The 26,642-nt window shown below is 46.0% G+C and overlaps 1 protein-coding gene across 3 annotated transcripts in view; it reads left to right on the top strand.

Annotated features, from left to right (window-relative positions):
- The window catches only part of LOC138967454 (polyadenylate-binding protein-interacting protein 1-like), a 33,067-nt gene that overhangs the window by 4,333 nt on the left and 2,092 nt on the right, over positions 1–26,642 (top strand). For all 3 annotated transcript variants that reach the window (XM_070340003.1, XM_070340004.1, XM_070340002.1), the window contains 8 exons: positions 5,148–5,546; positions 6,704–6,816; positions 19,635–19,746; positions 20,275–20,385; positions 21,794–21,906; positions 23,226–23,349; positions 24,897–25,061; positions 25,726–25,871. In XM_070340003.1, coding sequence (XP_070196104.1) covers positions 5,148–5,546; positions 6,704–6,816; positions 19,635–19,746; positions 20,275–20,385; positions 21,794–21,906; positions 23,226–23,349; positions 24,897–25,061; positions 25,726–25,871 — 1,283 coding nt within the window. The remainder of the gene's footprint in view (positions 1–5,147; positions 5,547–6,703; positions 6,817–19,634; positions 19,747–20,274; positions 20,386–21,793; positions 21,907–23,225; positions 23,350–24,896; positions 25,062–25,725; positions 25,872–26,642) is intronic.

The following is a 26,642-nucleotide window of genomic DNA, read 5'->3' as shown; positions in this document are numbered from 1 at the left end:
GAGACTCTTCATGTTTGTACTGCAGACTTGAAGTCGCCTATTTTGTTTAAACTTCAGAGGTTGAAATTTGTATAGATCACAAGTGTTGTCCAATGGTTGTTATATTAGTTTAGACTTTGAAAGTTGAAACTCTTCATGATCAGTCCATACTGAAATTGCCCGATTTTCTTCAAATTTGTATAGGCCAGAAGTGTTGATCAATGAATGGTTGTCTTATTTGTTGAAATATTGAATTGAAAGTTGAAACTATCAATGATCAGTTCATGCTGTTTAATCTTCAGAGGATGAAATTTGTGTACATTACCAGTGTTGACCAATGGTTGTAATATTTGTTTAAACTTTGAAAGTTGAAACTCTCCACAAGCAGTTCAGGACCTCCTGTTAGTGTAGACCTGAAGTCAACTAATTTTGTTTTAACTTCAGAGGGTGAAATTGGTATAGATCATCTGTTCACATAGTTTTGTCAGTGTAAAACTAGTCAGCTGTTATGTTTAGTGTACTGTCTAGAAGCCGAGGTTTTTATAATCTTGTATTAATTTTTGTTCCCAGTTCTAGAGCTTGAGTGACTCAGTCTGACTCGACTCTTGTATTGCATGGTTCAGTTGCGTTGTTTGCTTCATCTGAATTCATGAGGATTTCCATCTCGTCTTTGTTCATCATTCATGCATCTTTTACTTGTGAATCTACACAGTCTGTGTTCAGTTGCCTTTATCCTGTATGGCGTGAATCCTTACAAATTGATATCTTTCTGTTTTTTCTCCAAGTTCAGGCCGTACTGAGTGGTTTTTCAGCATTTTCTGGATTGATTATGCATTTTCGCGCATAATTGCAGAAAATATATTACGTGTATTCACTGCCTGACTGGTTTGGCTCAAAGTCTTAATCATATCTTGAACTGTCTGCTTGTATTTTACTTATGTAGACCCCTCTTGTACTTTAGCTGGAAACAATACAATACCAGCTTGGAGGCCATCAAGAGAAAATGAGATGTGTATGCGTCCGTATTTTATTTTGTTTCTTTGCTTGACTGTTTTACTTTTGCCCTGGTGTTGTGCAAAAACCTTTATACATGTATCCTTAACTGGCCGTCTGATCTTACTACAGCTGCATCCCAAGCTTTTTGCTTGGGGGGGGGGGGGGGGGGAGGAGGGAGGTGTCATGTCATGATAAATGAATTCCGGAAATAACTCGGTCGGATTTGTATGGGTTGTGAAAGAGTGAGTACCCTTGCTTTACTCAGACAAACATCACGTGGTTCCTGTACACGTCTAGGACACACCCTCTCGCTGATGACTGGCGTTTAATACTAATGTCACGTTTCACAAATGGGAAGAAACTGACATTATGTAGGCTATCAGAATCGCACTTTCCCCCAAGAGCAAGGCATAATGTTTGGACCGATTTCTCTCCTCTCTCCCTTAGAGCACGTGTTGGCCGGAAGCGGAAGTCATAATATTTGTCCAAGCTTTAAGTTTAAGCGGCATAACTCTGCCGAATAGTCATGTAGCAGTGACAGAGTTATTTAAAAAAATCGCCTATAATTTATTCTTATTTATGTCTGTCTTTGTTTGTGATTCCAGCACCGGTCTTCTGTTAACCGAAAAATTTACATTACACACTCCCACACTGGCCCATTTAAATGCACCATTTTTTTTCCTGGGGTGTGTGAGTGTGGGTCAGGTTGGGTGGAGGAGTGATACATTATAGAGAACAGACACTGTTTACATACCCTGACAAACCAGGTTAGCTGTGCAGTGTTATAACAAACTGCAAGTCTTTAAAGACAAACTCCTACCAGTTTCAGAAGTCTTTTTACGTTTAGTCAAGTTTTGACTAAATGTTTTAACGTAGAGGGGGAGAATCGAGACGAGGGTGTCTGGAACGCCGAAGAAGAAGAAGAAGAGACGAGGGTGTGGTGTATGTGTGTGTGTGTGTGTGTGTGTGTGTAGAGCGATTTAGAGAAAACTACTAGACCGATCTTCATGAAATTTTACATGGGAGTTCCTGGGTATAATATCCCCAGACGTTTTTTTCATTTTTTTGATAAATGTCTTTGATGACGTCATATCCGGCTTTTCGTGAAAGTTGAGGCAGCACTGTCACGCTCTCATTTTTAAACCAAATTGGTTGAAATTTTGGTCAAGTAACCTTCGACAACGCCCGGACTTTGGTATTGCATTTCAGCTTGGAAGCTTACAAATTAATTAATGAGTTTGCTCATTAAAGTTGTCATTAAAATCGATTTTTCACAAACAGATTTAAAATTGATTGCATCGTATTCTTCATGACATTCTGAATCTAAAAATATGTACATATGTCATGTTTACTCTTAAAATGTGATCACAATTAACGAAAATAGATTAATTAGTCTTACGATTAAAATTTAAGAAATCGATCCAAAAATGATTTCATCTTATTATTTATCGTTTCCTGATTCCAAAAACATATAGATATGATAGGTTGTATTCAAAACAAGCTCAGAAAGTTAACACGAATACAGAAAAGCGCGCTTTCCTGCTTAACCCTTTCGCTGCCAACCAAAACTTGCGTATGTGCATTCCTGACTGCCACAGGGAATATTGGAGTTCGGGGTGTAATAATTCACAAAAATTCTAGTTCCAAACTGGCAGTAGGTAGGTAAGTAAAACCTATGTTATTTTGAAGGGAAATTGAACCAAGAATCTGTTTTTAGTGTCTAATCATGGAAATAATAATTAGTTTGGCTTATAATGATGTTTAAATATGAACTTTTGAAAAATCAGTCCGGCGCATCTTCCGGTGCCTGTGGATCAAACACAGGTGGCTGTTTTGCTCGCTCCAAGAAAGGATTATAATCACTATCATCTACCTGTTTCCAACGAATCGTCCGAAAGAAGATCTCCCCCTTCCCCTGTCAGTATCCATAATCATTTGCACCCCCTGTAGCGTCAGTCCGGCTTTGTTTTTCCCTACTACGGCCCGGTCGACTTCCACCGTTAGCCATTTTGACGAGTCAAGATTTCTCTCCCCTATCCTGTCGCCAAGGCCGAAAATAGCCTTCAGACGCAAAACCGCGTCACCATTTATGTTTATTCATGAGAATGAGGTATCCTACCAAGCCATTGGCTGCTATTTTTGTGTCAGCAGTGACATCGCACTTCTGGAAAATCCCGTCTTAAGGCGCTGCGGCTGCACAAGCGCAGGACGGGTATACCCGTCCTAAGGCAGGCAAGTGGTTAACACAATACGCTACCGCGCTATTCTGGCGTGTGCATATCACTGCGTTTTGCACGTGGGAGGTGAGCGATTTCCTTCTCGCGGGGATTGACGAAGCTGTACTTGTCTTGGTGAAAAAAAATTGACAAAGCTGTACTGTCTTGGTGAAAAAAATACTGTGCGTTCAGTTTCATTCCGTGAGTTCGACAGCTTGACTAAATGTACATAGTAATTTTGCCTTACGCGACTTGTTTTTATGTCTTTGGACTTGAAGATATCTTCCTTCCCGTGTAAAATTGAATAGTCTTGCAGTCTTTGATGAAGTTTAGAATGATGGCATTAGTGTATAGTATTTGAATATGCCGTTGGTACGGTGGAACCCCCTTTTAAGACCTCCAAGAATCTGAGAAAATCAGGTCTTAACAAGGAGGGAGTCTGAAAATGGGGGTAAATTGACAGAGGTTTGTGTGTGTATGAAAAGGTCTCAACAAGGAGGGAGTCTTAAAAGTGGGGTTCCTCTGTATGAAACAGACGATGAGACTGACATTCGCAGAATGCTACCATATACTGTACCACTACTTTTGCTTACCCCGTGTGCTAGTGGATTTAAGCATGGCCCTCTTTTGCACCTGCCTTCAACTAATGGGACAGTGTTTGAAGTATAAACATGCAATAGGCGCTTGTTTGTGGTTGCAGCAAAATGCAGTGTCAGTGCTGGTTTGCTTAAATATGCATAACTGCAACTGACATTGGGCTTTTTCTTTGCTTATTTTCATTTCTTCATGTAATTAAGCTGAAGGTCTTGAAATATTTGTGAAATGTGTATGTCTGTTTTTGTTGTTTTAGTGACATGAAGTAACAACTAATAGTAATCAGCAAACAAGTAAATGAGTAACTGGTAATGATATTACTCTGCAAATAACATTCAAGTGTGGAAAATAAGCACAAACTTGCACAATGCATGTGGTGTTATCATACCATGGTACAGTGGAACCCCCCTTTTAAGACCTCCAAACATCTGAGAAAATCAGGTCTTAAAAAGGAGGGAGTCTTAAAATGGGGGTAAATTGACAGAGGTAATGAACAGAAAGTCTCAGAAAACAGGGTCTCAAAAGGGAGGGAGTCTTAAATTGGGTGTTCCACTGTACGTGTACTTTCGTTAGTTTGATTGACAGTCGTGCTGGTACTGCCTTATCTAAATCTTGTGCCAGTTTGTTCATTTTTAAATGGAGTAAATACCAGTGTTTCTGTGTAACATTTGTTAAGTTTCTTAACATGTCATTGCTTTCAGAAGATCGAAGAAGAGGTTATTTTTGATTGATCGCCGGACATGAATCAATGATTTTTTGATTTTTTTAAAAAATAACATGTACCTCTGTTTTGACAAGGACCAAAATCATGTGGCACAAGGCATAATTGTTTTAAGATTGTAGTGTTAAGAGGTTGTTAAGCTCTACTTTATGAAGAGAGTTTTGAGATGGCAAAGCTTCTTTGTGAACAAGCTAGGTTGTGCTCTGATTTTTTTCTTCCACATGTTTCCTTTGGCTTCTTATTTAGTTATCACAATACAAACCTCTTTGATTCCCTGTTTACTGTATTGAAAAGGTGCATAATCAGTTGCGGATAGTTGTGGAACCACTTTATTATTTGTAAGCCAAGATCCAAATAATCACGGAGAAAGAAAATGAGGAGCTCATGCTTTCAGACAATGTGCTGTTTACAGTCGACTTTTGATCTGTTCATAGTTGGATTGGTCAGGCCTAATTTTAACCAAGTAGGGGTAATCTGGAAGGTCTTTTTGGATTTTTGTAATCGGTAAATCTTCAGGAGGTATGTGTGTACCTATAGCTTTGGCTTTAATTTTTAGGTGTGTTTCACTCATCTCTTTCTCTTGCACACTCACAAACACAGTCCTCTCACAAACCCTTTTTGTCGTGTTCTCTTGTCCACAGATGCCACCACCCCACCCACAGCAGCAGGAAGCCTTCATCGACACTTTCAACCAGATGAACCTGTCAGGCGGCATCAACCAGTATCCAGGGGGAGCCAACCAATTCCCCCCAGGTGGAGGCAACCCTTACCAAGGAGCAAATAACTCCTATTCAGGGGGAAGCAACAACCCCTACCCTGGCGGAGGAGGAGGCCCGTACCCCACGGGGACCAATCAGATGGCAGACGGATCAATGGATCAACGGACGATGCATCTGCTGTCCGAGTTTTCCAACACCATGATGGTGCTCACCACGTTACCGGCGAATGTTCGCGACTACTTGTCTCCCCTCTGCGACAAACTGCGGCAAGCCGACACACCTCAGATTTTGCAGATGGTCATAGAGATTTTGTACCAACAGGTTGGTTGGATTCTTTACTTTCTGTGAGTTGCTCGTGTGATTATTTATTATGTGAAGTTAGCAAACAGGCATACGTGTTGATGCTGTGGAAACACAAATGTGTCTATGTTCATGTGAATTATGGAACGTTAGCAGTCTATGTTCATCACTTCATGTGAATTATGGAACGTTAGCAGTCTATGTTCATGTGAATTATGGAACGTTAGCAGTCTATGTTCATGTGAATTATGGAACGTTAGCAGTCTATGTTCATGTGAATTATGGAACGTTAGCAGTCTATGTTCATGTGAATTATGGAACGTTAGCAGTCTATGTTCATGTGAATTATGGAACGTTAGCAGTCTATGTTCATGTGAATTATGGAACGTTAGCAGTCTATGTTCATGTGAATTATGGAACGTTAGCAGTCTATCTGTTTTGAGGTTTATGTTCATGTACACAAACGAACACGGGGATGTAGCTCAGTCAGGGCGGGGATGTAGCTCAGTCAGGGCGGGGATGTAGCTCAGTCAGAGCGGGGATGTAGCTCAGTTAGGGCGGGGATGTAGCTCAGTCGGTAGCGCGCTGGATTTGTATCCAGTTGGCAGCTGTCAGCGTGAGTTCGTCCCCACGTTCGGCGAGAGATTTATTTCTCAGAGTCAACTTTGTGTGCAGACTCTCCTCGGTGTCCGAACACCCCCCGTGTGTACACGCAAGCACAAGACCAAGTGCGCACGAAAAAGATCCTGTAATCCATGTCAGAGTTCGGTGGGTTACAGAAACACGAAAATACCCAGCATGCTTCCTCCGAAAGCGGCGTATGGCTGCCTAAATGGCGGGATAAAAACCGTCATACACGTAAAAGCCGTGGGAGTTTCAGCCCATGAACGAACAAACAAAAAAACACAAACGAACACATATATATATACCACACGAGAAAAGGAGGACCTCAAAAGACCAAATGATTCTTGCTCCAACTAAACTTCTTTGTTGCTATGTAATGACAGATTTAAGATTTAAGAACAGCTGCAGTGTCATTCTGCAGAACGTAGAAAAATATATGTGTAACAATAAATGAAAATAAAGCCGAGTCGTAGTTGAACCCTTTTTACGGACGTTTTTAATTTTCCTGTCAGTGTGTGTTTAATGTTGTGTACTTTTCCACTTGTTTTTGCCAGAGTATTTACGAGCCCAACTTTCGCTACACTGGTGCCCGAGTTGTCCACTTTCTCTGCAGCGAGCTAAAGGATCATAAAATCTTTGGAAACTTTAAATTTGAGTTTTTGAACAAGTGAGTTTTATTTGTCATGTGTTCTTTTTTTTATCACATACTTCCAATGTTTGCATAAAACACAGACATACATATTTGCAGACCCTTTTTAAACAGAATTAGGCACAAATGGTCTCTTTCTTACAGATTATGATCTTTCTCTGCATCTCTCTCTATTTCTTTATCTCTCTTTTGCTGTTTCTCTGTCTCCATTTCTCTCTCTTTTTCTCTCTTTCACCATCTCTCTCTCCCTTTCTCCATCTCTCTCTCTCTCTCTCTCTCTCTCTCTCTCTCTCTTTCTCTCTCTCACTCAATCTCTCTCTCTCCCCTTTTCCCTCTCTCCCTCTTTCTCCATCTCTCTCTCCCTCTCTCTCTCCCCCCTCTCTCCCCCCTCTCTCTATCTCTCTCCCCCTCCCCCCTCTCTCTCTTCCACCCTACCACCTACCTCTTGTTTCTGACATTCCTTTCTCTCTCTCTTTTTACTTCCCCAGCTCCACACCCCCTTCTGTTCCTTTCTCTACCTCACCCTTTCTCTCTCTCTCTTTTTACTTCCCCAGCTCCACACCCCCTTCTGTTCCTTTCTCTACCTCACCCTTTCTCTCTCTCTGTTTACTTCCCTAGCTCCACACCCCCTTCTGTTCCTTTCTCTACCTCACCCTTTCTCTCTCTCTCTTTACTTCCCTAGCTCCACACCCCCTTCTGTTCCTTTCTCTACCTCACCCTTTCTCTCTCTCTCTTTACTTCCCTAGCTCCACACCCCCTTCTGTTCCTTTCTCTACCTCACCCTTTCTCTCTCTCTCTTTACTTCCCTAGCTCCACACCCCCTTCTGTTCCTTTCTCTACCTCACCCTTTCTCTCTCTCTCTTTAATTCCCCAGCTCCACACCCCCTTCTGTTCCTTTCTCTACCTCACCCTTCCTCTCTCTCTCTTTACTTCCCCAGCTCCACACCCCCTTCTGTTCCTTTCTCTACCTCACCCTTCCCCTCTCTCTCTTTTTACTTCCCTAGCTCCACACCCCCTTCTGTTCCTTTCTCTACCTCACCCTTCCTCTCTCTCTCTCTTTTTACTTCCCCAGCTCCACACCCCCTTCTGTTCCTTTCTCTACCTCACCCTTCCTCTCTCTCTCTCTCTTTACTTCCCTAGCTCCACACCCCCTTCTGTTCCTTTCTCTACCTCACCCTTTCTCTCTCTCTCTTTACTTCCCTAGCTCCACACCCCCTTCTGTTCCTTTCTCTACCTCACCCTTTCTCTCTCTCTTTTTACTTCCCTAGCTCCACACCCCCTTCTGTTCCTTTCTCTACCTCACCCTTTCTCTCTCTCTCTTTACTTCCCTAGCTCCACACCCCCTTCTGTTCCTTTCTCTACCTCACCCTTTCTCTCTCTCTTTTTACTTCCCTAGCTCCACACCCCCTTCTGTTCCTTTCTCTACCTCACCCTTTCTCTCTCTCTCTTTACTTCCCTAGCTCCACACCCCCTTCTGTTCCTTTCTCTACCTCACCCTTTCTCTCTCTCTCTTTACTTCCCCAGCTCCACACCCCCTTCTGTTCCTTTCTCTACCTCACCCTTCCCCTCTCTCTCTCTTTACTTCCCTAGCTCCACACCCCCTTCTGTTCCTTTCTCTACCTCACCCTCTCTCTCTCTTTTTACTTCCCCAGCTCCACACCCCCTTCTGTTCCTTTCTCTACCTCACCCTTTCTCTCTCTCTCTTTACTTCCCTAGCTCCACACCCCCTTCTGTTCCTTTCTCTACCTCACCCTTTCTCTCTCTCTCTTTACTTCCCCAGCTCCACACCCCCTTCTGTTCCTTTCTCTACCTCACCCTTTCTCTCTCTCTCTTTACTTCCCTAGCTCCACACCCCCTTCTGTTCCTTTCTCTACCTCACCCTTTCTCTCTCTCTCTTTACTTCCCTAGCTCCACACCCCCTTCTGTTCCTTTCTCTACCTCACCCTTTCTCTCTCTCTCTTTACTTCCCTAGCTCCACACCCCCTTCTGTTCCTTTCTCTACCTCACCCTTTCTCTCTCTCTCTTTACTTCCCCAGCTCCACACCTCCTTCTGTTCTTTTCTCTACCTCACCCTCTCTCTCTCTCTTTACTTCCCTAGCTCCACACCCCCTTCTGTTCTTTTCTCTACCTCACCCTTTCTCTCTCTCTCTTTACTTCCCTAGCTCCACACCCCCTTCTGTTCTTTTCTCTACCTCACCCTTTCTCTCTCTCTGTTTACTTCCCTAGCTCCACACCCCCTTCTGTTCCTTTCTCTACCTCACCCTTTCTCTCTCTCTCTTTACTTCCCTAGCTCCACACCCCCTTCTGTTCCTTTCTCTACCTCACCCTTTCTCTCTCTCTCTTTACTTCCCCAGCTCCACACCCCCTTCTGTTCCTTTCTCTACCTCACCCTTTCTCTCTCTCTCTTTACTTCCCCAGCTCCACACCCCCTTTTGTTCCTTTCTCTACCTCACCCTTTCTCTCTCTCTCTTTACTTCCCCAGCTCCACACCCCCTTCTGTTCCTTTCTCTACCTCACCCTTTCTCTCTCTCTCTTTACTTCCCTAGCTCCACACCCCCTTCTGTTCCTTTCTCTACCGCACCCTTTCTCTCTCTCTCTCTCTTTACTTCCCTAGCTCCACACCTCCTTCTGTTCCTTTCTCTACCTCACCCTTTCTCTCTCTCTCTTTACTTCCCCAGCTCCACACCCCCTTCTGTTCCTTTCTCTACCTCACCCTTTCTCTCTCTCTCTTTACTTCCCTAGCTCCACACCCCCTTCTGTTCCTTTCTCTACCTCACCCTTTCTCTCTCTCTCTTTACTTCCCTAGCCCCACACCCCCTTCTGTTCCTTTCTCTACCTCACCCTCTCTCTCTCTCTCTTTACTTCCCTAGCTCCACACCCCCTTCTGTTCCTTTCTCTACCTCACCCTTTCTCTCTCTCTCTTTACTTCCCCAGCTCCACACCCCCTTCTGTTCCTTTCTCTACCTCACCCTTTCTCTCTCTCTCTTTACTTCCCCAGCTCCACACCCCCTTCTGTTCCTTTCTCTACCTCACCCTTTCTCTCTCTCTCTTTACTTCCCTAGCTCCACACCCCCTTCTGTTCCTTTCTCTACCTCACCCTTTCTCTCTCTCTCTTTACTTCCCTAGCCCCACACCCCCTTCTGTTCCTTTCTCTACCTCACCCTCTCTCTCTCTCTCTTTACTTCCCTAGCTCCACACCCCCTTCTGTTCCTTTCTCTACCTCACCCTCTCTCTCTCTCTTTTTACTTCCCTAGCTCCACACCCCCTTCTGTTCCTTTCTCTACCTCACCCTTTCTCTCTCTCTTTACTTCCCTAGCTCCACACCCCCTTCTGTTCCTTTCTCTACCTCACCCTTTCTCTCTCTCTCTTTACTTCCCTAGCTCCACACCCCCTTCTGTTCCTTTCTCTACCTCACCCTCTCTCTCTCTTTACTTCCCTAGCCCCACACCCCCTTCTGTTCCTTTCTCTACCTCACCCTTTCTCTCTCTCTCTTTACTTCCCTAGCCCCACACCCCCTTCTGTTCCTTTCTCTACCTCACCCTTTCTCTCTCTCTCTTTACTTCCCTAGCTCCACACCCCCTTCTGTTCCTTTCTCTACCTCACCCTCTCTCTCTTTACTTCCCTAGCCCCACACCCCCTTCTGTTCCTTTCTCTACCTCACTCTCTCTCTCTCTTTACTTCCCTAGCCCCACACCCCCTTCTGTTCCTTTCTCTACCTCACCCTTTCTCTCTCTTTACTTCCCTAGCCCCACACCCCCTTCTGTTCCTTTCTCTACCTCACTCTCTCTCTCTCTTTACTTCCCTAGCTCCACACCCCCTTCTATTCCTTTCTCTACCTCACCCTTTCTCTCTTTTTACTTCCCCAGCTCCACACCCCCTTCTGTTCCTTTCTCTACCTCACCCTTTCTCTCTCTCTCTTTACTTCCCTAGCTCCACACCCCCTTCTGTTCCTTTCTCTACCTCACCCTTTCTCTCTCTCTCTTTACTTCCCTAGCTCCACACCCCCTTCTGTTCCTTTCTCTACCTCACCCTCTCTCTCTCTTTACTTCCCTAGCTCCACACCCCCTTCTGTTCCTTTCTCTACCTCACCCTCTCTCTCTCTTTACTTCCCTAGCCCCACACCCCCTTCTGTTCCTTTGTCTACCTCACTCTCTCTCTCTCTTTACTTCCCTAGCTCCACACCCCCTTCTGTTCCTTTCTCTACCTCACCCTTTCTCTCTCTCTCTTTTTACTTCCCCAGCTCCACACCCCCTTCTGTTCCTTTCTCTACCTCACCCTTTCTCTCTCTCTCTTTACTTCCCTAGCTCCACACCCCCTTCTGTTCCTTTCTCTACCTCACCCTTTCTCTCTCTCTCTTTACTTCCTTAGCTCCACACCCCCTTCTGTTCCTTTCTCTACCTCACCCTTTCTCTCTCTCTCTTTACTTCCCCAGCTCCACACCCCCTTCTGTTCCTTTCTCTACCTCACCCTTTCTCTCTCTCTCTTTACTTCCCCAGCTCCACACCCCCTTCTGTTCCTTTCTCTACCTCACCCGTTCTCTCTCTCTTTTTACTTCCCTAGCTCCACACCCCCTTCTGTTCCTTTCTCTACCTCACCCTTTCTCTCTCTCTCTTTACTTCCCTAGCCCCACACCCCCTTCTGTTCCTTTCTCTACCTCACCCTTTCTCTCTCTCTCTTTACTTCCCTAGCTCCACACCCCCTTCTGTTCCTTTCTCTACCTCACCCTTTCTCTCTCTCTTTTTACTTCCCTAGCTCCACACCCCCTTCTGTTCCTTTCTCTACCTCACCCTCTCTCTCTCTCTTTACTTCCCTAGCTCCACACCCCCTTCTGTTCCTTTCTCTACCTCACCCTCTCTCTCTCTCTTTACTTCCCTAGCTCCACACCCCCTTCTGTTCTTTTCTCTACCTCACCCTTTCTCTCTCTCTCTTTTTACTTCCCCAGCTCCACACCCCCTTCTGTTCCTTTCTCTACCTCACCCTTTCTCTCTCTCTCTTTTTACTTCCCCAGCTCCACACCCCCTTCTGTTCCTTTCTCTACCTCACCCTTTCTCTCTCTCTGTTTACTTCCCTAGCTCCACACCCCCTTCTGTTCCTTTCTCTACCTCACCCTTTCTCTCTCTCTCTTTTTACTTCCCTAGCTCCACACCCCCTTCTGTTCCTTTCTCTACCTCACCCTTTCTCTCTCTCTCTTTACTTCCCTAGCTCCACACCCCCTTCTGTTCCTTTCTCTACCTCACCCTTTCTCTCTCTCTCTTTACTTCCCTAGCTCCACACCCCCTTCTGTTCCTTTCTCTACCTCACCCTCTCTCTCTCTTTTTACTTCCCTTGCTCCACACCCCCTTCTGTTCCTTTCTCTACCTCACCCTCTCTCTCTCTTTTTACTTCCCTAGCTCCACACCCCCTTCTGTTCCTTTCTCTACCTCACCCTCTCTCTCTCTTTTTACTTCCCTAGCTCCACACCCCCTTCTGTTCTTTTCTCCACCTCACCCTTTCTCTCTCTCTTTTTACTTCCCTAGCTCCACACCCCCTTCTGTTCCTTTCTCTACCTCACCCTTTCTCTCTCTCTGTTTACTTCCCCAGCTCCACACCCCCTTCTGTTCCTTTCTCTACCTCACCCTTTCTTTCTCTCTGTTTACTTCCCTAGCTCCACACCCCCTTCTGTTCCTTTCTCTACCTCACCCGTTCTCTCTCTCTTTTTACTTCCCTAGCTCCACACCCCCTTCTGTTCCTTTCTCTACCTCACCCTTTCTCTCTCTCTGTTTACTTCCCCAGCTCCACACCCCCTTCTGTTCTTTTCTCTACCTCACCCTTTCTCTCTCTCTCTTTACTTCCCCAGCTCCACACCCCCTTCTGTTCTTTTCTCTACCTCACCCTTTCTCTCTCTCTCTTTACTTCCCCAGCTCCACACCCCCTTCTGTTCCTTTCTCTACCTCACCCTTTCTCTCTCTCTCTTTACTTCCCTAGCTCCACACCCCCTTCTGTTCCTTTCTCTACCTCACCCTTTCTCTCTCTCTCTTTACTTCCCTAGCTCCACACCCCCTTCTGTTCCTTTCTCTACCTCACCCTTTCTCTCTCTCTCTTTACTTCCCCAGCTCCACACCTCCTTCTGTTCTTTTCTCTACCTCACCCTCTCTCTCTCTGTTTACTTCCCTAGCTCCACACCCCCTTCTGTTCTTTTCTCTACCTCACCCTTTCTCTCTCTCTCTTTACTTCCCTAGCTCCACACCCCCTTCTGTTCTTTTCTCTACCTCACCCTTTCTCTCTCTCTGTTTACTTCCCTAGCTCCACACCCCCTTCTGTTCCTTTCTCTACCTCACCCTTTCTCTCTCTCTCTTTACTTCCCTAGCTCCACACCCCCTTCTGTTCCTTTCTCTACCTCACCCTTTCTCTCTCTCTCTTTACTTCCCCAGCTCCACACCCCCTTCTGTTCCTTTCTCTACCTCACCCTTTCTCTCTCTCTCTTTACTTCCCCAGCTCCACACCCCCTTCTGTTCCTTTCTCTACCTCACCCTTTCTCTCTCTCTCTTTACTTCCCCAGCTCCACACCCCCTTCTGTTCCTTTCTCTACCTCACCCTTTCTCTCTCTCTTTACTTTCCTAGCTCCACACCCCCTTCTGTTCCTTTCTCTACCGCACCCTTTCTCTCTCTCTCTCTCTTTACTTCCCTAGCTCCACACCTCCTTCTGTTCCTTTCTCTACCTCACCCTTTCTCTCTCTCTCTTTACTTCCCCAGCTCCACACCCCCTTCTGTTCCTTTCTCTACCTCACCCTTTCTCTCTCTCTCTTTACTTCCCTAGCTCCACACCCCCTTCTGTTCCTTTCTCTACCTCACCCTTTCTCTCTCTCTCTTTACTTCCCTAGCCCCACACCCCCTTCTGTTCCTTTCTCTACCTCACCCTCTCTCTCTCTCTCTTTACTTCCCTAGCTCCACACCCCCTTCTGTTCCTTTCTCTACCTCACCCTTTCTCTCTCTCTCTTTACTTCCCCAGCTCCACACCCCCTTCTGTTCCTTTCTCTACCTCACCCTTTCTCTCTCTCTCTTTACTTCCCCAGCTCCACACCCCCTTCTGTTCCTTTCTCTACCTCACCCTTTCTCTCTCTCTCTTTACTTCCCTAGCTCCACACCCCCTTCTGTTCCTTTCTCTACCTCACCCTTTCTCTCTCTCTCTTTACTTCCCTAGCCCCACACCCCCTTCTGTTCCTTTCTCTACCTCACCCTCTCTCTCTCTCTCTTTACTTCCCTAGCTCCACACCCCCTTCTGTTCCTTTCTCTACCTCACCCTCTCTCTCTCTCTTTTTACTTCCCTAGCTCCACACCCCCTTCTGTTCCTTTCTCTACCTCACCCTTTCTCTCTCTTTACTTCCCTAGCCCCACACCCCCTTCTGTTCCTTTCTCTACCTCACCCTTTCTCTCTCTCTCTTTACTTCCCTAGCTCCACACCCCCTTCTGTTCCTTTCTCTACCTCACCCTCTCTCTCTTTACTTCCCTAGCCCCACACCCCCTTCTGTTCCTTTCTCTACCTCACTCTCTCTCTCTCTCTTTACTTCCCTAGCCCCACACCCCCTTCTGTTCCTTTCTCTACCTCACCCTTTCTCTCTCTTTACTTCCCTAGCCCCACACCCCCTTCTGTTCCTTTCTCTACCTCACTCTCTCTCTCTCTTTACTTCCCTAGCTCCACACCCCCTTCTATTCCTTTCTCTACCTCACCCTTTCTCTCTTTTTACTTCCCCAGCTCCACACCCCCTTCTGTTCCTTTCTCTACCTCACCCTTTCTCTCTCTCTCTTTACTTCCCTAGCTCCACACCCCCTTCTGTTCCTTTCTCTACCTCACCCTTTCTCTCTCTCTCTTTACTTCCCTAGCTCCACACCCCCTTCTGTTCCTTTCTCTACCTCACCCTCTCTCTCTCTTTACTTCCCTAGCTCCACACCCCCTTCTGTTCCTTTCTCTACCTCACCCTCTCTCTCTCTTTACTTCCCTAGCCCCACACCCCCTTCTGTTCCTTTCTCTACCTCACTCTCTCTCTCTCTTTACTTCCCTAGCTCCACACCCCCTTCTGTTCCTTTCTCTACCTCACCCTTTCTCTCTCTCTCTTTTTACTTCCCCAGCTCCACACCCCCTTCTGTTCCTTTCTCTACCTCACCCTTTCTCTCTCTCTCTTTACTTCCCCAGCTCCACACCCCCTTCTGTTCCTTTCTCTACCTCACCCTTTCTCTCTCTCTCTTTACTTCCCTAGCTCCACACCCCCTTCTGTTCCTTTCTCTACCTCACCCTTTCTCTCTCTCTCTTTACTTCCCCAGCTCCACACCCCCTTCTGTTCCTTTCTCTACCTCACCCTTTCTCTCTCTCTCTTTACTTCCCCAGCTCCACACCCCCTTCTGTTCCTTTCTCTACCTCACCCTTTCTCTCTCTCTTTTTACTTCCCTAGCTCCACACCCCCTTCTGTTCCTTTCTCTACCTCACCCTTTCTCTCTCTCTCTTTACTTCCCTAGCCCCACACCCCCTTCTGTTCCTTTCTCTACCTCACCCTTTCTCTCTCTTTCTTTACTTCCCTAGCTCCACACCCCCTTCTGTTCCTTTCTCTACCTCACCCTTTCTCTCTCTCTTTTTACTTCCCTAGCTCCACACCCCCTTCTGTTCCTTTCTCTACCTCACCCTCTCTCTCTCTCTTTACTTCCCTAGCTCCACACCCCCTTCTGTTCCTTTCTCTACCTCACCCTCTCTCTCTCTCTTTACTTCCCTAGCTCCACACCCCCTTCTGTTCTTTTCTCTACCTCACCCTTTCTCTCTCTCTCTTTTTACTTCCCCAGCTCCACACCCCCTTCTGTTCCTTTCTCTACCTCACCCTTTCTCTCTCTCTCTTTTTACTTCCCCAGCTCCACACCCCCTTCTGTTCCTTTCTCTACCTCACCCTTTCTCTCTCTCTCTTTACTTCCCTAGCTCCACACCCCCTTCTGTTCCTTTCTCTACCTCACCCTTTCTCTCTCTCTCTTTACTTCCCTAGCTCCACACCCCCTTCTGTTCCTTTCTCTACCTCACCCTTTCTCTCTCTCTCTTTTTACTTCCCTAGCTCCACACCCCCTTCTGTTCCTTTCTCTACCTCACCCTTTCTCTCTCTCTCTTTACTTCCCTAGCTCCACACCCCCTTCTGTTCCTTTCTCTACCTCACCCTTTCTCTCTCTCTCTTTACTTCCCTAGCTCCACACCCCCTTCTGTTCCTTTCTCTACCTCACCCTCTCTCTCTCTTTTTACTTCCCCAGCTCCACACCCCCTTCTGTTCCTTTCTCTACCTCACCCTCTCTCTCTCTTTTTACTTCCCTAGCTCCACACCCCCTTCTGTTCCTTTCTCTACCTCACCCTCTCTCTCTCTTTTTACTTCCCCAGCTCCACACCCCCTTCTGTTCTTTTCTCTACCTCACCCTTTCTCTCTCTCTTTTTACTTCCCTAGCTCCACACCCCCTTCTGTTCCTTTCTCTACCTCACCCTTTCTCTCTCTCTGTTTACTTCCCCAGCTCCACACCCCCTTCTGTTCCTTTCTCTACCTCACCCTTTCTTTCTCTCTGTTTACTTCCCTAGCTCCACACCCCCTTCTGTTCCTTTCTCTACCTCACCCTTTCTCTCTCTCTCTTTACTTCCCTAGCTCCACACCCCCTTCTGTTCCTTTCTCTACCTCACCCTCTCTCTCTTTACTTCCCTAGCTCCACACCCCCTTCTGTTCCTTTCTCTACCTCACCCTTTCTCTCTCTCTCTTTTTACTTCCCTAGCTCCACACCCCCTTCTGTTCCTTTCTCTACCTCACCCTTTCTCTCTCTCTCTTTACTTCCCTAGCTCCACACCCCCTTCTGTTCCTTTCTCTACCTCACCCTTTCTCTCTCTCTCTTTACTTCCCTAGCCCCACACCCCCTTCTGTTCCTTTCTCTACCTCACCCTCTCTCTCTCTTTTTACTTCCCTAGCTCCACACCCCCTTCTGTTCCTTTCTCTACCTCACCCTCTCTCTCTCTTTTTACTTCCCTAGCTCCACACCCCCTTCTGTTCCTTTCTCTACCTCACCCTCTCTCTCTCTTTTTACTTCCCTAGCTCCACACTCCCTTCTGTTCTTTTCTCTACCTCACCCTTTCTCTCTCTTTTTTTACTTCCCTAGCTCCACACCCCCTTCTGTTCCTTTCTCTACCTCACCCTTTCTCTCTCTCTGTTTACTTCCCCAGCTCCACACCCCCTTCTGTTCCTTTCTCTACCTCACCCTTTCTTTCTCTCTGTTTACTTCCCTAGCTCCACACCCCCTTCTGTTCCTTTCTCTACCTCACCCGTTCTCTCTCTCTTTTTACTTCCCTAGCTCCACACCCCCTTCTGTTCCTTTCTCTACCTCACCCTTTCTCTCTCTCTGTTTACTTCCCCAGCTCCACACCCCCTTCTGTTCTTTTCTCTACCTCACCCTTTCTCTCTCTCTCTTTACTTCCCCAGCTCCACACCCCCTTCTGTTCTTTTCTCTACCTCACCCTTTCTCTCTCTCTCTTTACTTCCCCAGCTCCACACCCCCTTCTGTTCCTTTCTCTACCTCACCCTTTCTCTCTCTCTTTTTACTTCCCTAGCGCCACACCCCCTTCTGTTCCTTTCTCTACCTCACCCTTTCTCTCTCTCTTTTTACTTCCCTAGCTCCACACCCCCTTCTGTTCCTTTCTCTACCTCACCCTTTCTCTCTCTCTTTTTACTTCCCTAGCTCCACACCCCCTTCTGTTCCTTTCTCTACCTCACCCTTTCTCTCTCTCTTTTTACTTCCCTAGCTCCACACCCCCTTCTGTTCCTTTCTCTACCTCACCCTTTCTCTCTCTCTTTTTACTTCCCTAGCTCCACACCCCCTTCTGTTCCTTTCTCTACCTCACCCTTTCTCTCTCTCTTTTTACTTCCCTAGCGCCACACCCCCTTCTGTTCCTTTCTCTACCTCACCCTTTCTCTCTCTCTCTTTACTTCCCTAGCTCCACACCCCCTTCTGTTCCTTTCTCTACCTCACCCTTTCTCTCTCTCTCTCTTTACTTCCCTAGCTCCACACCCCCTTCTGTTCTTTTTTCTACCTCACCCTTTCTCTCTCTCTCTTTACTTCCCCAGCTCCACACCCCCTTCTGTTCTTTTCTCTACCTCACCCTTTCTCTTTCTCTCTTTACTTCCCCAGCTCCACACCCCCTTCTGTTCTTTTCTCTACCTCACCCTTTCTCTCTCTCTCTCTTTACTTCCCTAGCTCCACACCCCCTTCTGTTCTTTTCTCTACCTCACCCTCTCTCTCTCTCTTTACTTCCCCAGCTCCACACCCCCTTCTGTTCCTTTCTCTACCTCACCCTTTCTCTCTCTCTCTTTTTACTTCCCCAGCTCCACACCCCCTTCTGTTCCTTTCTCTACCTCACCCTTTCTCTCTCTCTCTTTTTACTTCCCCAGCTCCACACCCCCTTCTGTTCCTTTCTCTACCTCACCCTTTCTCTCTCTCTTTTTACTTCCCCAGCTCCACACCCCCTTCTGTTCCTTTCTCTACCTCACCCTTTCTCTCTCTCTTTACTTCCCCAGCTCCACACCCCCTTCTGTTCCTTTCTCTACCTCACCCTTTCTCTCTCTCTCTTTTTAATTCCCCAGCTCCACACCCCCTTCTGTTCCTTTCTCTACCTCACCCTTTCTCTCTCTCTCTTTACTTCCCTAGCTCCACACCCCCTTCTGTTCCTTTCTCTACCTCACCCTCTCTCTCTCTTTTTACTTCCCCAGCTCCACACCCCCTTCTGTTCCTTTCTCTACCTCACCCTTTCTCTCTCTCTTTTTAATTCCCCAGCTCCACACCCCCTTCTGTTCCTTTCTCTACCTCACCCTTTCTCTCTCTCTCTTTACTTCCCTAGCTCCACACCCCCTTCTGTTCCTTTCTCTACCTCACCCTTTCTCTCTCTCTGTTTACTTCCCCAGCTCCACACCCCCTTCTGTTCCTTTCTCTACCCCACCCTTTCTCTCTCTTTACTTCCCCAGCTCCACACCCCCTTCTGTTCCTTTCTCTACCTCACCCTTTCTCTCTCTCTTTTTACTTCCCCAGCTCCACACCCCCTTCTGTTCCTTTCTCTACCTCACCCTTTCTCTCTCTCTTTACTTCCCTAGCTCCACACCCCCTTCTGTTCCTTTCTCTACCTCACCCTTTCTCTCTCTCTTTTTACTTCCCCAGCTCCACACCCCCTTCTGTTCCTTTCTCTCCCTCACCCTTTCTCTCTCTCTTTTTACTTCCCCAGCTCCACACCCCCTTCTGTTCCTTTCTCTACCTCACCCTTTCTCTCTCTCTCTCTTTACTTCCCCAGCTCCACACCCCCTTCTGTTCCTTTCTCTACCTCACCCTTTCTCTCTCTCTTTAATTCCCCAGCTCCACACCCCCTTCTGTTCTTTTCTCTACCTCACCCTTTCTCTCTCTCTGTTTACTTCCCCAGCTCCACACCCCCTTCTGTTCTTTTCTCTACCTCACCCTTTCTCTCTCTCTCTTTACTTCCCTAGCTCCACACCCCCTTCTGTTCCTTTCTCTACCTCACCCTTTCTCTCTCTCTCTTTACTTCCCCAGCTCCACACCCCCTTCTGTTCCTTTCTCTACCTCACCCTCTCTCTCTCTCTTTACTTCCCTAGCTCTATACCCCCTTCTGTTCCTTTCTTTACCTCACCCTTTCTCTCTCTCTGTTTACTTCCCCAGCTCCACACCCCCTTCTGTTCCTTTCTCTACCTCACCCTTTCTCTCTCTCTTTTTCACCATACATTCATTTCACTGAACATGTCGTGAATCCCAGTAGGTCCAAGTGCTACATGTATTAATACTTGCACTGCATTGTCCAGGTGCCAGCAGGACTACAAACAAAGAGAAATGCTGCTGAAAGGCAGTCCTGAAGGTCTCAACACACTGTGCGGATTGACACTCTTCATGGGGGAGCTCTTTCTCAATGTAACAGTAAGTTCACACACACGCACACACACACACACACTCTCTCTCTCTCTCACTCTCTCTCTCTCTCTCTCACTCTCTCCCCCCTGATCACTCTCTCTTCCATACCATTACCGTGCAAAACGGGGAAAGTTAATCATGGGGGGAGCTCTTTCTCAATGTTACTGTAATCCCCCCCACCCCTCTCGATCGCCCTATCTGTTATACCATTACTGTGCGAAACGGGGAAAGTTAACCATAATACAGTAGAACCCCCATTTTAAGACCGGCCAATTAAAACTCCCTACAATCCCACCTCCCCCTCTCCCACACACCCCCACACCCTTTAATTAAAACCCTGCTCTTTTGTACTTTTCTGTGTTTCTCTTATGTTTAAACAAACTTTGTATGGTAGTTTAAGGAAAAACTGTAGCTCTGACCTTTAAGTTTTTTACCCCTTGTAAACTAAAAGTTGCTTGAGGGGAGAAATTCTGTCCTTGTAGCATGTTGCAATTTCTCACCTGATTGAATTTTCTTTTGTAATTTTCTCCACAGGCAGGTACAGAGCGACTGGACTTCCTGCCCAGTGCTCTGACCGACCTTGTCTTGACCTTGCTATCACAGCCTTCTGACGTCAGCGTTAAGACATCATGCCAGTTGCTCAAGGTGTGTTACTGATATCACTGTTTTGCTTGTGTGTGTGCGTGCGTGTGTGCACAGGCGTTCAGGTGTGTGTGTGTTTTGTATGTGTGTGTGTGCTGGCACACAGTGCTTGGACAGATGGTGAAGCATAGAATTTCTTAACTGATTGAGGGGAAAAACCCAGAGGGTACAGGTCTCTCTTTGATTTACTACAGTTGATCAAACCAGTAGATGTTTTCTGGAAACAACTATGTCAGGATTTTCAAGTGCTGTTGCAGAGTTATGCCCCAAACAATGAGGGAAGCGAGTGACAAGACGCTGCTGACTGATTTGGATTCACGATCGTGGCGAACTAATAGATGTAAAGTGTATGTTTTGAAAATACACTCATCAGAGTTATCGATTCGTTGCGGCAATGATCGCTGGCCTGCAATGATCGCTGACAAGTCTTGACTGAGGTCACATGGGTTTGGCTTGAGGTCACGTGAGTTTAAGAAAACACATGTGCTTAGGGATCTCGGTAAGCAATCAGCAACAAATTGTGGCTCTGATGTGCATATTTCCAATAGAAGGGGTTATCATATGGAGTGCACACTGCATAACATACACATCAGAGTAAGTTGTTCACCTCGATTGCGAATCCAAGCTGGTCAGCAGTGTTTTGTCACTTTGACACACTTGCCTCTTTGCTTGGGGCATAACTCTGCCACAGCGTTTGAAAATTCTGACTGAGTTAATTCCAAACATTGTCTATTGACAAACATCAATATTAACTTCAAACAGAAAGGAAGGTTTACGAGTGTCTTGATGCACACTTTGTCTTCATGTTTGCATATATTTCAGAGTCTTGGCCAAAAGGAAAATGTTTCACAATACTTTTTCTTTTTGAGTCACTTGAGAAAAAGTGACTCTATGTAATCGGTCAGTGTTAGTCTGTCCGGCCGGCCGTCCGTAGACACCACCTTAACGTTGGACTTTTCTCGGAAACTATCAAAGCGATCGGGCTCATATTTTGTTTAGTCGTGACCTCCAATGACCTCTACACTTTAACGATGGTTTCGTTGACCTTTTTCAAGGTCACAGGTCAGCGTCAAAGGAAAAATTAGACATTTTATATCTTTGACAAAGTTCATCGGATGTGATTGAAACTTTGTAGGATTATTCTTTACATCAAAGTATTTACATCTGTAGCCTTTTACGAACGTTATCAGAAAAACAAGGGAGATAACTAGCCTTTTCTGTTCGGCAACACACAACTTAACGTTGGGCTTTTCTCGGAAACTATAAAAGTGACCGGGCTCAAATTTTATGTGAACGTGACTCATTGTGTTGTGAATAGCAATTTCTTCCTGTCCATCTGATGCCTCATATAATATTCAGAACTGCGAAAGTGACTCGATCGAGCGTTTGCTCTTCTTGTTTTTCTACACAGCTTGCAGGAGGTGTAACAGAGGATGCAATGCGCAGGACACCAGAGGGTTTCCAGGTCTTCAACAATATATTTTCTACACTCAACAGCCTGCAGTCTTCGCCCAACCTCTCACAGTAAAGTCCACTTTATTTCTGTCTCTTTTTTTTGTTTGTTTTTTTGTGCTTCTTTCTTTTTCTCTGTATGTCTGTTGGTCTGCTCCAGACCTGTTTACTCTGCCGGATTGTCCAAAATTATTACGGATTTGGGGTCTAAATTCCGGTTTTATGGAAATCTACTGAAAATTCCAGAAATTCCGGTCGAGATAACCTTTTCCGTGCGCGAAAATTCGAAGTCGTAATTGTGGTGGTCACCAGGACTGTGATTTCAAAGCTGACCGGAACAGCCTTGCCTGCGCATGTGCACGGTATTTGTCGGATTCCGCGCGGTTTTGAGATCGACATTATCCGAAGTGTAAGGCCGATCTCTGTGGGGACGAAATGCCAACCAAAAAAGCGAAAGTTGTACAGAAATATCGGCAAAACTATCAAGTCAAGTGGCGGTGTCTGGCGAAAGCTAAGAAGAGCGAATCACATGCATTTTGGTGATCGACTTGAGATCAGTGCAACTACAAAGCTAGTCTGTCAGGAGTCACGTCGCGGCACGTGTCCCGAGGTTAGACGCAGCATTAGTTTTAACAAAATGCAGTACACAAATGAACATGGAAACAAACAAAAACACCAAATTATGTTTGGCAAAACATGAGCCTGCTTCGCATCGAGTTTATTTGACCTAGGTCTCTACTTCGACAGAATCTCTCAGACCTGCGAACCAATCTCTCGCTACGGTCAGTCGCGTCTATAGTCGCGCTCATCAGTGACTTGCGCTGTTGCCGAAATTCAAGTCTTTCTGAGTCTAAAACTGATCTCCATTAATATTTCTCCAATATAGCAAAGATCACAGTTCTTTGAATCAAAAAACTTACAAGAAAATGTTTAAATGAAATAAACAATTCGGGACTCTAAACTTAAAGGTAGCTTCTGGAGAGTGTTATTATGACTGGTTTTAATGCAGGATGTCTGATGTGACAGAATGTAAGGTGGTTTTGTTCACATGCACCTTGACTGTAAATAGTCCAGGGGGGGCTTAGGGGGGGGGGGGGGGGGGGGTGTTACAGGGGTTCCGCCCCCCCACCCCCTGCTGTCAAAAAAAAGATGTACCAGTTGCATTCCTGATTTTCTTTGGGGGGGGGGGGGTAAACAGGTCTGCTGCTCTGTCTTCCGCTGACTTTTGTGTTTCTTTCTTTTTCTCTGTATGTCTGTTGGTCTGCTCTGTCTTCCGCTGACTTCTGGTTTCTTTCTTTTTCTCTGTATGTCTGTTGGTCTGCTCTGTCGTCCGCTGACTTCTGTGTGCTAATGTTCAACTTGTGAAGGGAGCTGCCACTTGTACGTTGCAGGAACAACAAACTGCTGATGAAGTCTGTGCTCAACCTGAGGGACAACAACTGGGGGCGACCAGAAAGCAGACCACCCCAAGAGATTCCGCAGTCCAACTCTGTCCCTGCACCAGAGTTTGTCCAGGTAAAGCAGGGTTTGTCCAGGTAAAGCAGGGTTTGTCCAGGTAAAGCAGGGTTTGTCCAGGTAAAGCAGGGTTTGTCCAGGTAAAGCAGGGTTTGTCCAGGTAAAGCAGGGTTTGTCCAGGTAAAGCAGGGATTGTCCAGGTAAAGCAGGGGTTGTCCAGGTAAAGCAGGGTTTGTCCAGGTAAAGCAGGGTTTGTCCAGGTAAAGCAGGGTTTGTCCAGGTAAAGCAGGGATTGTCCAGGTAAAGCAGGGTTTGTCCAGGTAAAGCAGGGTTTGTCCAGGTAAAGCAGGGATTGTCCAGGTAAAGCAGGGTTTGTCCAGGTAAAGCAGGGTTTGTCCAGGTAAAGCAGGGATTGTCCAGGTAAAGCAGGGTTTGTCCAGGTAAAGCAGGGTTTGTCCAGGTAAAGCAGGGTTTGTCCAGGTAAAGCAGGGTTTGTCCAGGTAAAGCAGGGTTTGTCCAGGTAAAGCAGGGTTTGTCCAGGTAAAGCAGGGTTTGTCCAGGTAAAGCAGGGATTGTACAGGTAAAGCAGGGATTGTCCAGGTAAAGCAGGGTTTGTCCAGGTAAAGCAGGGTTTGTCCAGGTGAAGCAGGGATTGTCCAGGTAAAGCAGGGTTTGTCCAGGTAAAGCAGGGTTTGTCCAGGTAAAGCAGGGTTTGTCCAGGTAAAGCAGGGTTTGTCCAGGTAAAGCAGGGATTGTCCAGGTAAAGCAGGGTTTGTCCAGGTAAAGCAGGGTTTGTCCAGGTAAAGCAGGGTTTGTCCAGGTAAAGCAGGGTTTGTCCAGGTAAAGCAGGGTTTGTCCAGGTAAAGCAGGGTTTGTCCAGGTAAAGCAGGGTTTGTCCAGGTAAAGCAGGGTTTGTCCAGGTAAAGCAGGGTTTGTCCAGGTAAAGCAGGGTTTGCTGCTTGGGTACAGTGGAAGCCTCCTTTTAAGGCCCTGTTTTCACAGACTTTCTCTTTATAATCTCTGTCAATTTACGCCCATTGTAAGACTCCCTCCCTCCCAGTTCTTCCGTCTGCCACAAATGCAAAGTAATGGATTTTGTGTGTGTCGTCTCTCTACCTGTGAACTATGTTTTTTTGAAAATAGCTTTTCACACTGGTGTCAATTCCTTTGGTTTAGTATCTGTACAAACCGGCCCAAGTAAGAGCTAGCAGCTTTTGGTGTGACTGGCATTCAAAGCCATAAAAGTTCCAGATCTGATGTACAAACCGGCCAAAGTAAGAGCTAGCAGCTGTTGGTGTGACTGGCATTCAAAGCCATACAAGTTCCAGATCTGATGTACAAAACGGCCAAAGTAAGAGCTAGCAGCTGTTGGTGTGACTGGCATTCAAAGCCATACAAGTTCCAGATCTGATGTACAAAACGGCCCAAGTAAGAGCTAGCAGCTGTTGGTGTGACTGGCATTGAAAGCCATACAAGTTCCAGATCTGATGTAAAAATTCATTGTACGGGTTTCTGTATCTTAATACCTGTTTGCCTGTTACAACATGTCCTGCATCTTGAAAGAATAGAGAAAGGTAACAAGGCTTTACCCTCAGTATTGTTTTCAGTCGGAGCCAGTGTTCTACAACCAGTTCGGGAAGACCATAACACGAGAGGAAGCAGGTTACGCTAAAGAGGAGGAAGAGGAGGAAAACTTGGAGGATTACGAACTGACAGAGGAGGAGGAGAGGGACTTCTTGCAATGGCAGGAGGAGAACTCAACTCACGAAGAGGTGACTTCAACTTTTGGGGCAGATCCTCTCATATTGGTTTTTTTAGACTTTTCCTTTCTGAATTTCTAAACAATTGATGTCATCTTGCTGAATGTTTTAGCAAGCACAGATGAAAATGTTGCTTGTATGAATGTACATGGATATTTCTAAAGGCCAGGCTTAATTGAGCCCACAGTTGACTTGCACAGACTCTGTGATGTCTACAAAGACTTTGCGAAATCTTCAAACCAGGAAGGCATAGCTACGACGAAGTACTTCATCTCCAACTACGCATTGCAAGTTTTGACTTGCGAAGCTGTGATGAAGTTGAGACTTTTCTGCTCTCTTTGTTAGAAGAGTGTTTTTTGATTCAAGATGGACGAAAAATCAGAATCAATATTGAAGAGATAGATGGATATTGCCAACTATAAAAAAGCAAAAGGACAATGAGAAATGTACACATTAAAGACAACAAAAAGTCATGTACTCGTGTTAATATAAAGGTGATGACACAGTAGGCCAATATGACAGACAAGTGTAAAATAGTTTGTATTACTACTGGTACATATTATCATTGCGGAAATATCACAGTCAGTCTTGAATATCAGTCCTTCCCAGTGAAGCTGAACCAGCACATTGTGAAACAAGTGTTCTAAACATTACGCTGCAGTATGACTACTTTCAGCGGATATCAACCGGTCCGCCCCATGAAGGCAACCCAGGCAATCGTCAAGGCTACAGAAACGGTTACCCAGGCGCTGGTCAGTACCAGCAGTGGTCAACCAACGACGGCGGCTATCGCTACAACCAATACCCTCAGAACTACAGCTAGTAAGTCTTGTGATATTGTGTGTGTGTGTGTGTAGGCATACGAGTCGGTGTTGAGTACTTTAAGTGTTTGTATGTGTTGGTTGTTTTTCATTGTGCGCGCCTTCATGCAGAAGCTGGTACTCATACAACACTCATCAATCTCACAAGAACACAAGCGATAACGCGCAAAATACTATTATTATTATTGACCGTCATTCAGTGTGCGTATATGCGGTACCGTAAGTGCGATAATTGCGTTGCGTAATTGTCGTAAAAAACTTAGACATTATGCAAATATATCAAGTTCATAAACAAACACAAGAGGCAAAAAATAGCAAACAAACACAATAAAGTTACAATACAAAACACTTGCAGACTTATTATTTAACACCATTAGAGGGTTGAGTTTGTTGCCGTTAAACAATACACTACACACTAAGAATTCTCATGAAACTTAGCAAAAATAAGCGTTTCCAATCCAAAGTGGTTACCTTACAAAACATACGATGTTGACTCAAAAGGCCAAGACTACAAGGACAAACGGTCATACAAAATGTCGCTCAAAGATAACGTTACTTTGTGAACAAAGTTACAAAAAAGGTATTTTCTCATCCAATAAGCTCCCTTACAAACGATCATCACCGAATGCATGCGCCTTTGCCTTTCAACCTTCAACCATAGACCATTTATCCTGGACCGCCAACAAGCTCTCTCTTCGCTCTTTCTCTCTATTACGAGGTAGCGGCCTCTCGCATTTAGGAACCTACGCTTACAAGCCTTTCAGAAATCAGG

This window comes from Littorina saxatilis, linkage group LG5 (genome assembly GCF_037325665.1).
Source record: "Littorina saxatilis isolate snail1 linkage group LG5, US_GU_Lsax_2.0, whole genome shotgun sequence".
Taxonomy (NCBI): domain Eukaryota; kingdom Metazoa; phylum Mollusca; class Gastropoda; order Littorinimorpha; family Littorinidae; genus Littorina; species Littorina saxatilis.
The sequence above is the reverse complement of the archived record's forward strand: the minus strand, read 5'-3'. Positions and strand labels throughout refer to the sequence as shown.